The sequence below is a fragment of the Plectropomus leopardus genome, chromosome 9, assembly GCF_008729295.1.
Source record: "Plectropomus leopardus isolate mb chromosome 9, YSFRI_Pleo_2.0, whole genome shotgun sequence".
NCBI lineage: Eukaryota > Metazoa > Chordata > Actinopteri > Perciformes > Serranidae > Plectropomus > Plectropomus leopardus.
Window position 1 is genome coordinate 15450196 of NC_056471.1, and position 13520 is coordinate 15463715.

The 13520-nt window shown below is 42.6% G+C and overlaps 1 protein-coding gene across 1 annotated transcript; it reads left to right on the forward strand.

Moving 5' to 3' along the window:
• Positions 1 to 10345: 10345 nt before the first annotated feature.
• Positions 10346 to 13062, forward strand: LOC121948475 (rho GTPase-activating protein 22-like). Its single transcript, XM_042493875.1, has 2 exons — positions 10346 to 11331; positions 12630 to 13062. Exons 1-2 carry the CDS (start codon positions 10346 to 10348, stop codon positions 12865 to 12867), a joined length of 1224 nt encoding a protein of 407 aa, XP_042349809.1. The 3' UTR covers positions 12868 to 13062.
• The last annotated feature ends 458 nt before the right edge of the window (positions 13063 to 13520 follow it).

The following is a 13520-nucleotide window of genomic DNA, read 5'->3' on the forward strand; positions in this document are numbered from 1 at the left end:
GCTCCTCAGTGAACGCAGCATTTGTAGCATTTAGCATCTTAGCCGGACCCAGCATGCACCTGTGCGTCCGCTGGGTGTAGGTATGTTTGATTTGTCTCACTTAGCGTGCATGGCTGGGCGGGGCGGGGTAATAAATCACTGATTAATTAAGGTAGGTGTTTTATTTTAAAACCTTTGAAACCTGAGAAAAGTGGTTTAATTTCTTTCAAAACATACAATAAGGCAATGAGTAACTTTACAAGAAATAGCTCAGTCATTACTAAGAAATTAGTAAAAAGTTGCAAGAAAACTATTTAAGAATAACCAAGAAAGAAAGAAAGAAATTAGTCAAAAGAAGCACAAAAGGAAGGTAAAACCCGAAACCAACAAGAAAATGGCCTTATAAAGTGCTTAAAACAATATAGATATATTTATTTGTGTAACGTATGATTACAAGAATTTCTGTATATTTTTGATAATACTAGCCGCCTTTTTTTTTTACCTTTTACTAAAATTTTGCATGACATTTCTTGACAAGTTGCTTTTCATGTTTTTCCCATGTTTTTGGAAAGAAATCAAAGCAGTTTCCAGTGCTCACATACAATAAACTATGCGTTATGATTTTTTTTTCTATTAGTGCTTTCTCTGTATAAGGATAGGAATTGAAATATTGAAAAAAAACATGGGAAAATAAAAAACATATTAATAATTATAATACTACTACTAATAATACAAAGGCTACTGGTTTTTAAAACTGCTCAAAAAAGCAGACCACACTAAAAAACAACTTTGTTATAGTAATGACAGTAACTGCAGTTTGTTACATGACACTAACAATGCTTCGAACAATCCATGTACTCTGCAGCATTAACAGACATTCATGCCATCATACAGTGAGTGTGATCAATACGTTTAAAACCAGTTAAAGTTAAATGATGGAAGGGGCTTTCAGTAGACGTGTATGATTATAACATACAGTATGAAGAGTGAGGCAGCCTGTTGTGAAATAAAGTGGAATCAATTCACAAGTGTGCTGGGAGCTCTTTCATTTGTGGGTTGGCTTTGCATAGTGTGTGTGTGTGTGTGTGTGTGTGCGTGTGTTTGTTCATTTGTGCCAAGATTTATTTTGCTCTGCTTTACATACAATAACTGCCAACTTCCCATTCTGTTCTGTTCTGTTGTTTTCGCGTTTCCTCATACTGATGTCAAAAGGAAATCCCAATTTTCTCGGCTATATAACCATGGGTGTTGCGTTTGTGATATTGGCGATCGTTTCTATAGCTAAAAATAACACTGCACTCATAAAGTGAAGTGCTGAGAAGTGGAAATGCTGCAACTTTAATGTAAGGATAAAAAAAGATGGCACGGATCATTCAGACCAAACATCACCAGGGATACTATTATTTGCCTGAGGGCTACTTTTGCAAAATGACAGGAGGCCAGGGGCCAATTAATAAAAAAAAAAACAACACAGGTCAGGTGTAAGCAGGGGTATTTCTGGAATTTGAAGACATTCGAGGCTCAGCCTGGACCCTGGATCCTGCCGTGGAACTTTTAAAAAAATATAAACAAACTGTATTTTTATGTGATTTTACACACACTGGCACCTAATTTACATTTAAAGTTTGAAAAATCTTAGCATGAATCAATTTGTTACTTTTTTTGTAAATTAGAAAATGGTCGACGGGCCACCCTGCAACCTATTGTGGGCCAGATTTGGCACACGGGCCAAAAGATGAGTATCACTAACATAGACAAGAAAGAATTTTAACAAAGCCGAGACTAGTTAACTGTAAATTTATCATCCATCACAGTCTGCAGTGTGACTTTCGGGTTAGTCTTTGACTTACTGTATTTTCCTTGTGCTGCAATTAGAGATGTTTAAAACCAACACTTCAGGAATTTTCACTTTAGGTTCTACATGAAAATGACTTTTCCAAATAAAGATGTGTGAGATAGAGCAGCAGTGGATGTGCGTGTCTGCTACAATAATGGAAGCCATGCACAGCTCCTGTCCGTTTACAGTGTAAACAGCACAGAAACGGCCTTCCTCCACTGTTCCCAGAGGGGGATGGGAGGGAGGCTGGCAGCTCTGGCAACAGAAAACACATCTACAGTACACGCACGCATGCAACACACCATCAGTACAAATACAATCACCACCCGTGGAGTCATAATCGGTTTCCCAATTTTTGCTCAAACCCCTGTAGTACGTAAAAGCAGAGTGATCACTGAAATGCACCAAAGTACCTCCATAAAACAATGCCGTCCCTCCCTTTATAAGGCCACACTGACTGTGCGCTCATAAACACACATATCCCTGTTTATCTGCAGTGTAACAGCCCTCAGTTCTGCTATCTCAGTGCGTATCAGCTGTATAAATAAATATGAGCTGTGACTTTCTCGGAGGCTATAAATAGAGAGGGACCCTGGGTAAAACTGGTGTCTCCCACATGCTGCAAGAAGGCCTGCTAACCTGGACATGCAGTGCTGCCTCAGCACTATCACACACACACACACACACACACACACTTGGGATGAAGCCAAGAATAATGTGCTCATCAAAGATTCCATTCACCTACATTAAGGTTTGCTGTGTGTGTGTGTGGGTGTGTGTGTGTGTGTGTGTGCATGAAAATATTAGGGCACACTGAGGAAGGTGACAGCTCATACGTGTAATCCACCCTGCTGACCTTTGACCCTCACATTGGCTGTTCCCATCATCCTATTGTTTACTCTCCCAGACCCAATCAGCCGTCCTAGGACCGTCTCCCACGGTGACAGTGGGACTAGCCAATGAGCCGAGCGCTCCTGGTGCTCTGTGCAAACTGGACTTGTTTCAAATGTGTGCTCAGCAACACACACACACACACACACACACACACACACACACACACACACACACACACACACACACACACACACACACACACACACACACACACACACACACACACACACACAGCGGGCCTGGGAGCCAACACTGTGAGTCCACATCATCCTGTTAAACTGAGAAACTGTCAGGCCTCTGTTTGCCCATTAGCTTCCACATAGAAGGTCGGCCATGTCGGACTCACAAGGGCGTGGAAAAGCTGATGGTCCCTGCAGATCCTAAAGGTGCCATTACATCATTTCCCAACTTTAACAATAACTATATTTCATGTTGCTGTTTTCCTCTCTTGTGTTATTTTTACCCCTATATGTTGTTCATATCCTTTCCCATCTTTCTCTTGTATCCATTGCCTCCTTCCAGTGTTGTGGACTCAAATCACATGACCATTGGTGACAAATTTTTGACTCGAGTCACACTCAAGTCACAAATTTAATGATTTTACACTTTGCTTGACAAAATCAAAAAGACTTTTAACTTGACTTAGATTTTAACATGACTTGCGACGTCATTCGGACTTGAGCCTTTTGACTTGAAAATACTTGATACCTTCCTCCAAGCTCAAAGATTAAAATGCATGCTATTTAATATGTTTGCTACAAATCAATAAATGTCCTTCATTTCAGGATTCAAGTAACATTATTTATTCACAGCAAGTTGACAATTAATTATCCAGATCCACTTTGTTCAAACTAATCGGACAGTTGCAAGGGCAAAAACTGAAGAGCTACCATCATGTTACTGAGTGCCAGTTAGAAAAAATAATATCAAAGATAAAAGATTTTATGTACAAAAACTATGCAGTGGTCCAAAAAAAAGCTCCCAAACAGCCCAAACACTGCAGTATATAAAATGTGTGGGTCCAAAATTATAGGTGAAGATGCCAACATTGTTTGACAATTTAAGTTATGCAAAAAACAGTGAGTCAAGGCCAGTTTTAATATAGTGAGCTAATGCTTAGCTAAGGTTAGCTTAATGGTTAAGTAACATTTTAACAAACTTGTTTTAACAAATAAAAGCAATTTTACAAAGAATTCATGATTTTTGGCAATTTAATATTGGGATAATTTTTATTGATGAGTGTGCCATGGTTTAGGACTCAAAACTTGAAGTTTAGGACTTGGGACTTGACTGAGGATTTGTCAGTCTAGACTTGAAACTTGATCTTGACCTGGGACTTGTGAGTCTTGACTAGAGTTTTGACATGGGACTTGAGTGCAAAGAGTTGAGACTTGTGATTTGCAAAACAATGACTTGGTCTCACCTTTGCTTCTGTCTGCCTTTTTGTTCATATAAAAGTATTCTCTCCCACATTTTGCTCTCCTTCTTTCCTTTAGCATTTCTTTTCTGCACTAATCAAGTGTGAAAGATCAGTTTTGGCCCCTTTAACACGAGTTTTCATGCTCCAACCTTGCCAATGCCTGCTAAGGCCTGCACAGTAAAGAGGAGAGCGTTGATGTGCCGTCTCCCTTGCTCACATCCCCTCTGTTTCCAGCAATCCTTTTCTTCCTCTTCATCCCTCGCTATCTCACCACCACACACTCTGTATCTGTTTTTCTGTCTGTTCCACCACCTCCTGCTCCACCTCCTGCTGACAGACAGACTATCACATATGCAGACACTTCAAACACGCTCCTTCTCAAAGAGATCCTTGGAAGAGAGCTTGAGAGAAACCCTGAATAAGTCATCAAATCAGCTGCGTTTTTCTTTTTACCCTCCGTCTCCTGGCCTGTGTGCTGCTCTGCTTTCTTTCTGCTCACTGTTTTCTTTTCTTTCTTTTCACTCTCTCTCTTCAGTAGCTCCACATCTAGCTTTTATTGTGTTTACTTTGTTTCTGTTTCTTTTTTTGCTCGTCTGTTTATTCCCATCATTTTACTCCTCACTCCTCTGCATCTATCCAAAATATCTGAAATAATTGCTTTTACTCATCCTCTGCCCACCCAGGAATCTGGCAGAAGGATACTCTAATAACATCCCCGGCTCAAAAGGGATTTCCACTGAAATTTTCTCTCCCTTTAATTCATTTTCAGCTCGAGTAGAGTGAACATCTGTCTCACCATACTCTGGGACGACAGCTGTGTGATGCAAAGTGGCGGTTGCATATATACATAGAACACATGCATCAACTGCCTGGGGCTGCAGTCAGCCAGAGAGACAGGTTGGTTGTTAAAGGTATTGCTCCTCTCACGTCCTGCCGGCTCTAAAAAAGAAGTTGTTCCCATGGTAACTCTGCCAGGTCTGTTAATTGACTGTCAAAATGTGTGATGCTCCGTGATGAGGAAAAAATTCTGCAAACAAATGTATAGCATGGTATTAGTGGGTAGATAATCACATCGCACAGCTGCCTCTAGAGATGACAGTAAGAGCTATCTAATCAAAATGTTAATGATATGAGCTGTAATGAAACTGTAGAGCCTGTGGAAACTCACACGCAGGCATGTCAGAAGTTAAGATGTGCAGAGGGTTTTAATTGAGAATGCGTAGGGGAGTGATGGCTTTAAAAAGCAATATAATCCAATTTAGTATGGCAGCAGAATAACCTACCCACACATGGATACCAGTGACGCACAGCTCAGATGTATAAATCTAAGTGGGATTGTTTGAGAAAGAAAGAGAGCGAGAGAGAGCAGGAGTCTTTCTGCATGTGCTTCTTGTTGCCTGAAGACACCTTGTTCATGTTCTGAAATAATCCACAGTGTTGGGTGAAACCTTGAAACAGACACTCGTTTAAAATGGATGAGAGTGAGGCACAGACGCTTTCTGACACCAAGAGTTATGATTCTGTTCAACAGGGTCTGGACATGAGATGAAAGTTTAACAGCCAACCCTGAATAACCCAGAGAGGCCTGAATAATAAATGTAACGGGTCTGTTTGTTTTGGAAAGGACGCGACCTCTGTGGATATTTTGGCTCCTGGTAAAAGTCCTGAATGTCTGGGTCTTAAGTTATCATGGAAAAAAGGTGAGCATGCATTAGCATGTGGTGGTCGAGCCACTCATCTGTGACATGCCAAACAGCATCTGAGATGCACTGAATTTTGACTTGAAACATCATTATTTGGTGTTTTTACCTGTATAAGTAACCAGGTCTGCTTGTTTTGGTGAGGAAGAGCTCTCTGTGGATAATTCAGCAACCAGTACAAATCTCCTGAACGAAGAACACTGAAGGAATTCCTACCGGGACAAGTTTCAACTGGTTGCAATCTGGGCGCTACTAAATCCCTCTAAATCATACACACTTCACCTTTAAAAAGTAAGAAGTACATATTTATCGCTCTGAAATGCAGTGGAGTAGAATTATAACTTATTGTGAAAAAACACCAAGCAGCAGTGAAGTGAAGTCTGTGGCAAGCTGCCACACAATGTCAAAGGAACGCTGCAGCAGCTGCTCCGAGTTTAGCGAGCTGCAGCTATTTGATTCTGCAGTGACGTGCGGCTCCCTGAAAATTGGGGACAGTCTAATTTTTGGCAGTGATTTGCAGCAAGATAAAACCTGTAGCCTTTAGGTCTTTTTTTCACAGAAGATACTCACATGTCACAGTCGGAATAGCACTGGTGAAGATAATCAATTAAAGATGGCTGGATTCCATTTAGCGGTTTTGATTCCAGGGTCTCGGTATTGTGCATGCTTGCTCACTCACACAAACATTCACTGGGACTCTTGAACAGAGCAGGGACATCATTAGTGTTACTCGTAGCACCTGTGCTCGTCCTGCTATGAAAGGTCAAAATGTCTGCTTTGAAAAAGGTCCGTCAGTAAACAGAGTCCTGTGTCTCTCGTGACATGTTGACCTGTGTTACAAAGAATTTCTTCCAGCCTGAAACACCTGAACAAGGCTCCCACTCACGGAAAAATACAATTACTGCGGTAAACTATGCTTCACTGCTGCCTGGTGTGTTTACAACTTTAGTGCAAAACTACTCAAATAAACTAAAAGTACATTAAATTGTGTAAAGTATTTGAGTAAATTTGCTCAATTACTCTTCACAACTGTTGATCTGTGAAAAAAAAAAGAGTCATGCTCCCCACATACCTAAAGCAGCATTAAAGTCAGACTGAGTGTGGTGTTGGGGTTTGAGAGCTGCTAAGGTGACTGAATAGGAAACCGTGGACATCTTAATAAAACATGAGTAAACAGCACAGAGATGGTATATAATCTGCTCAGGTAGCACTGCAGCTTTAAAGCACACACGCACACACACACACACACACAGAAGTTGGGGATCAGAGGAGAGAGAAGCACGGATGTTAATATCTCCAAAACACACCTGAATGCAGGAATACACCACTGCATTACAGATAAACTCTGCCTGTTTTTTTCTTATCTCGGTTCATGTTGCTGCCTATCTGCTCCACTCCTCCACACATCAACAGTCACACTTTCCCCTGATTTGTCTTAGTTTTACACCCAGTGATGAATTTGTATCCTGGACTACATGCACCTAGAACTGCACAGCAGCTAAAAGAGAAGCTGGCGGTATGTTGCCCTTGGAAGCTTTGCCTGTTAGGCAGAATCTGTCTCTTGTTAACAAGGGCCCTCCTCAATTACTCTCCATCGAGACACTTGCTAAAATAGCCACAGAGCCCTTCCTCTCTCTCTACACCCCCCCCCAACCTCCTCCCATCCACCTTTATTATTTAGAACCATGGGGATCTGTGTTGCCATGGATTCTGTCGTCATGGCTACAAACAACTACGCACATGTACAGGAAGTGTGGAAAAGAACGAATGAGAAGGGAGAGCTGGGGGGTTGATAAGGGATCTTGGGGAAAGCTTAACCTCTGCGTGGTGGCGATCCAGCTGTGATAAGTCACAGGGTTCAGGGCGTGAGGGTAAAGATGGCGAGGTTGTCCATCAAAGGTTCAATGACAGATGGAGGTCAGGGCAAAGCCTCAGAGGGATGTGAGTGTGATTAAAGCACATGTGTGGCTGCTTGTTTCCTTGATGGTGCCCCTGTTGTGTCAGAGGGGACATCTTTCTGATCCCACCGTGAGCACAACAACACCTTTCCCATATTCCAAAAGCATCCTCCTGCATTAATTCAGAACGGCACGAGGAGAAAACTCTGCCCACATTTAAATCCTGCTCTGTACAAACAGATAAAACACTGTGATTCCTCCATTCTGTCTGTGCAGCCTTGAAGGACGCAGGGTGATTTACATAGGGGGCAGATAAGAGCGGAGTTTTATCAGCGTTGACGGACAACTGAATGTTTAAAGCGCCCGTGCAGAAATTAAGCTTGCAGCACGTCCTTGATTTGTGAAACACTGCAGTGACACTCCAAGGCTCTCATGGAACACTTTGTTCCGAGGGCTTAGGTCTTGTTTCAACATTGTTGCATATTCAACAAGGGGTTTGGGGGTCCTCCATCAGAAAATTCAAACTTCAAAAACTTATTTTCCTGCATTCTGGTGAATTTTATGCACCAATTTAGGGATGCCCCTCTAAAGTCAGAGGTATGAATCACTGGTCAGAGACCACTTGATCGACTGTGATTGCTTCAAGTTGAACAGAGGTTTCTGGGTGTTTTTTTTTTTTGCTTGTTAGTGTACTGTGCAGTGTACACCTTGGGTGTTTTGGTCCCCAGATTTTGCTGCAGAATGAACGCTCTTGACTTTCACAATATCTTTGATACTCAGAGCTGCGCACACACTGTAGCTGCACAGAGGAAGAGCCACTTGCACTGTCAGGCTCTGTGATAACATTATCTTCTCTCTTCTGCTTAAAAGTGGGTAATTTACATCTCACAGCACCTTAAAACAATACATTCTCTGGCTTTTGTTTGATATTTAGCGTCGACAAAACATGAGTCATAGAATTTTCGCATTGAATCTGATTTGACTGGCATAATTGTGAGTCCTATAAAGCCCTACACCAACTTGTATATTTTGTCCATCAATTTATAATATAAATGGCTTTAATTTTCAGGTTTTTCATGGCTTTTAATTTTCAGGGGGGGGGACAAATACACCTGTTCTAGATATCGAGTCGGACATGTCAGCTGCACCCCTACCAAATCTATGCCTATGCCTTGTTCTCAAAATGAAGCAGGTGCACATGAGGTAAAATTATGGTTTAGGACTTCACTTCCTCCATGCTCTGTGCAGCCGTTTGACTGGAGGGGATTTAAGGACAAACTGCTTATATGGACATTTCCTCTGATCAAGAGGAAGTGCCTTTGATAGTAGTTCCTCCATTGCATCACACTAATGAGGGAGTTTGTCACTGGGCTGCTCAATCAATAATGAATCAATAGGCTCTATCTGATCTCTGTATGGTTCCAATTAACTCTTAACAACCTAAACATAGACCAAAAAGGTCAGATAAAATAGACGTTATAAAACTTAAAACATAATGCATGGCAGGCAAACCCAATTACTATGAATTTATCTCAAAGTCACATTTATGCAGCAAATTAAATCAAATTCATTGGACTGGTGTAGCTCTGAATCATCCTTCAAGGTACACCGCCCATTTACAGTAAAGGCTTTCCATCATGTTGTCTACAGCTCCACCTTGTGGTTTTGTGACATTTGAGTGAGTCTTATTTTTCTTCACTCTCTGCCTCTCTCCTATGCCTCCTTTCATCAACAATTTTAAAAACACGCCTTTCTACCATACAGTGTGAGTTAAATCCACAACCTCCATGATTTGATAATACTAGGTGACACTATATGATTTGTTGCCTGGCTGCTGCTGTTGACAGCATTTCACTGGTGTAAGTGCTGAGTGGCTCTCAAAGATAAGTGATAAATGCACTGCAGCAGTTTCCACGGGGTGAACTCTGTCTACAATACAAGCACTTGGCTGTTAACACATCCTACAGCGTTAATGTAGACAGAGTGCATTAAAGTACAGAAGGAAAATCAATGGCCCAGCTGAAGCATTGGCTCATGCATGTAGTTTATATTAAAAGGCAGAGTAATCCTGTAGAAGCACGGTGGAATTTTTTAAATGTCAACATTTAATAGTCAGTATCTGTGTCTGACAAATATTGAGTGCAGATTATTGGGTTCATTGTGTGTGCTTCACACTTTGTGCCCATGGCCACTGTCTATTTCTGTGGTTGCAGTTATGTGTGACTGTCTTTAGGAATGAGCCAGACTATATTACACCCTAGTCCCTCCCTCAGAAGCTCTGCTAAAGTAACAGCTGATGTCAGTCCTGCTTAAAGACACACACACTCTCTCTCTCTCTCTCTCTCTCTCTCACACACACACACACACACACACACACACACAGACTACAACCTGTCTGCCATTAGGCAGCAGCTTCAGGGGCACAGCCAAGTTGATCAAGTAGAGGAGGGCTCGTACACCTTCCTCTCCCCACGACACATCAGCATTTGGCACAAGCGAGGCTCCATAGCTCGCTCACAAATCCACAATCCAAGGCTTGAACCCCAAGTTGCAGCAGGTAGAGGAGGGGAGGGCAGTTATCTAAGGCTCTCAGCACCCCCATGTGCCTGCTTGGATCATGGAGCTGCACTGTCTTCCTACTGAGACCCCCACCACAGCCAGCTCCTGCTCCACGGACCCCCTGTACGACAACTGCCCACCTTTCGCCCAGCGAGGGAGGGCCAGGGAAAAGGAAATGGAAAGTAGGGTTGCGTGCCCGGCTGTAACCAGACTCCAAGGCCCCTGCAGCCCTCAGCCTGTTCTCGCCCCAGCTGTGGCTGAGGTTCCCACAGTGGTCGGTGGGGGAAGAGTGACTGGCCCCTGGCCAGATCACAGCTACTGCAGCTGGAGAGAAGGCCCGAGAGGACAGGGCTGGGAAGCAGAGCTGGGCCCAGGCGTAAACAGAACAAGAGGAGGAGACAGAGGAGGAGAACAGGGAGGACACTGGGGACTTGAGGACAGAGCACATGTGAACCAGAGCCCCAATCCATCACAGAGTGAAGAGCACAAGAGTGCACTCTCTCTGTATGATAACCTCCCTGATGCTGTCACCCCTGACAGCCTCCAAGAAGTCTTTGACATGGAAACAAGTTTCCAGGAGCAGATGTACCAAGCATGGGCCCCTGAGCAGATCCAGGGACTGACAGAGGGTGAGGCCGCAAGTGAAGACAAGAGCACCTGGTCCTCCTGTGAGATCATCCTCCCTCAAAGCGGTTTCAATAACCAGGACCAGAATCCAGACCAAGGAGAGAAGCACGAACAGGAGCCAGAGCTGGACTCAGGATCCTGTGGATTTAAGCAGGAGGACCCAATGCTGCATCTCCAGTTCCCGATGTCACCTCCTCAACATCCTTTAGCAAGTTCCTCTCAGCTACCCCAAACTGTTTGCCAGGTGCTGTGGCCCCCAGCTGAAGCTCAGCACCCAGCGTTGCCATCCTGGTCTCCCAGGGCGCCCCCCCCTGTACCCCTGGCAGACCCTTCTGCCAGTGCTCTGCGCAGCCTCCTCACCAGCCTCCAACAGCAAATCATCAGACAGAGGGAGGAGTACGAGGAACGAATACTCAGGTAGTTCAGTTTGTTTTGTCTTGCATTTCCATTTCAAACTACACAGCACACATAATCACATTACAAAGATTAGGCACGCAGTGTGAAAAAGAAGAATAAAATGTCCTACATTTAATGTGCTTATACTCTCAGCTTCAGTATTACATTCTCAGTTCACTGACTTGCTGTGAGATTTTCCCAGCCCTTGGTGTATTTCCAGTGGAGGGTGACACAATGTTCCCAGGCCCAGAAAGTGTGTGTCCACTCAGCTGTGCTGCTCTGTTCACTCAGCTGACCCCGAGCTTCACCCTGTATCCTGTTTAGTTCAAAGCTACAGACAACTCTTACTAGTTTCCTGGTAAATTTTCCCAAGATAGACACTACAAAGATTAAGTCTTAGTTATTTCCATTGTGTTAATGTTTTCACTACAGTCTGGAAACCTCAATCTCATTTTTTTGCTTGTGCATGTAGTTTTTCTATTGATCTGAAATACACACGTACAGTTTCCTGTTTGGTTTTTAATAGAAAAAAAGCACAGCCTGTGTGGTTGACCTATAGAAACAGCTCATGGCACTGGAAAGTGAGCTAATTTAAGGGGCTATGCTGCTGACCTAGACACAACACATACCTCATTTATTACCGATATAGATAGAGCAAGTCTCAGTGTACTAGTGCTGGTTGGCAAAGGCCATAGGAAAACAAAAATTCTTTTAGCTCTATGTAGAATAAAGAAAGGAGATAGAGATTTATTTGTAAAATCTGACTCAACCGTCTAAAGCACTTTTTCTGCCTTTTCTAATTATATCAGGCATCAAGAATCAAACCTACCAAATACACAACAAATGCAAGGACTATCAAGCACTTTTTCAGGCACTTATTTTCAAAGATGAAATTGTTTTCTCCACAGAACCCATGATACAAAAGAAAATAGTGCAAATTTGTTGATGGAGCAAACATGCTAACAGGGCCTAAAACTGACAAATTATTAAATAATTGGTTATCATTATTCAGGCATGTGAATGGCTAAGCTCAACCTCCGCTAACAGCTGACACCGCACCACTGTAGGTGTTTTGCAGGCGAGCAAAACATCTTGGCGTCAACTATCTTCTGAGGTTTACCAACCTGTTGGCACTTTGACCATATAAAATAATTTGTCATTCTGTTTTCCTCTCAGTTACATTCAAGTACTTTTTCAAGGACCAAGTTAAAAATGACTTATTTTCAAGGTATTCCTAAACTTAAATTAACCCAGTTCTCAGCCTTTCATATACACCTCATTGTTTATATACCCTTTTCTTTCTCTCTTCTCCTCATCAGCCTGGAGCAAAGAAATGAAGAGCTGCAGGTCGAGGTTGTTCGGTTGAAAACAAACCTCGCACAGCAGCGGCACTGGTACCATGCTATCCAAGCTAAGATCGTGGAGTCTGAAAGAGCCCGGGCTGCTGCAGAACTTCGCAATGCAACTCTGCAGAAGGAGATGGAGCAATTCTTTGACACCTTCGGAGAGCTCAACAATGAGGCCAAGAAGACAGAATATATCGTCAAGAGCTTTTGAGAAAAGAATGTAAACATTGTAAGTGATGATATGAACAGTGTGTGCAAAGAGAAGGACAAAAGAAACAAGAATGGCTAATCTTTAAACTCTAGTTAGAATCATGTAAAGTAGTTTCTCACCATCTATGGAGACTATTCCCCAATCGGGAGAGATTTAAAGGGACAGGTTAACCCAAAATGAAAAATACAGTTTTCCTCTTACATGTAGTGCTATTTATCAGTCTAGATATTTTTGGTGCGAGTTGCCGAGTGTTGCAGATATTGTCTGTAGAGATGTCTGCCTTCTCTCCAATGTAATGGAACCAGATAGCACTAAGCTTGTGGTGCCCAAAGCTCCAAAAAAACAGTTGGCAGGTGTAGAAAGAAAATAGCTCCTAATGTGAAACTGCTCACAAGAATGTCTGTGGATTATCTCAAGTAAAGGTTCGTTTAGATATGAAGATGGACAGAGCCTGTCCGTTCTCTGCGGTTAGTTTGTCCGTATTTGTGCAAGTTTCTTAGAAGCTTATGGATGATGACGCACTGATGAAATGTAGCAATAGTGCTGGAGATCGTGGAGGCAGTGTAGTGTTGTTCAAGTAAGATACGACGATGAAGACATTCAAATAACGACAGAACAAATCAGTACATATAATACAATATGTAATAATAAAA

Bases quoted from the DNA above. Each gene is read 5' to 3' on its own strand.
- LOC121948475 (XM_042493875.1), top strand. From the start codon at position 10,346: ATGGAGCTGCACTGTCTTCCTACTGAGACCCCCACCACAGCCAGCTCC. The intron at 11,332-12,629 runs GTAGTTCAGTTT...TCTCCTCATCAG, and splicing joins TACGAGGAACGAATACTCAG to CCTGGAGCAAAGAAATGAAG.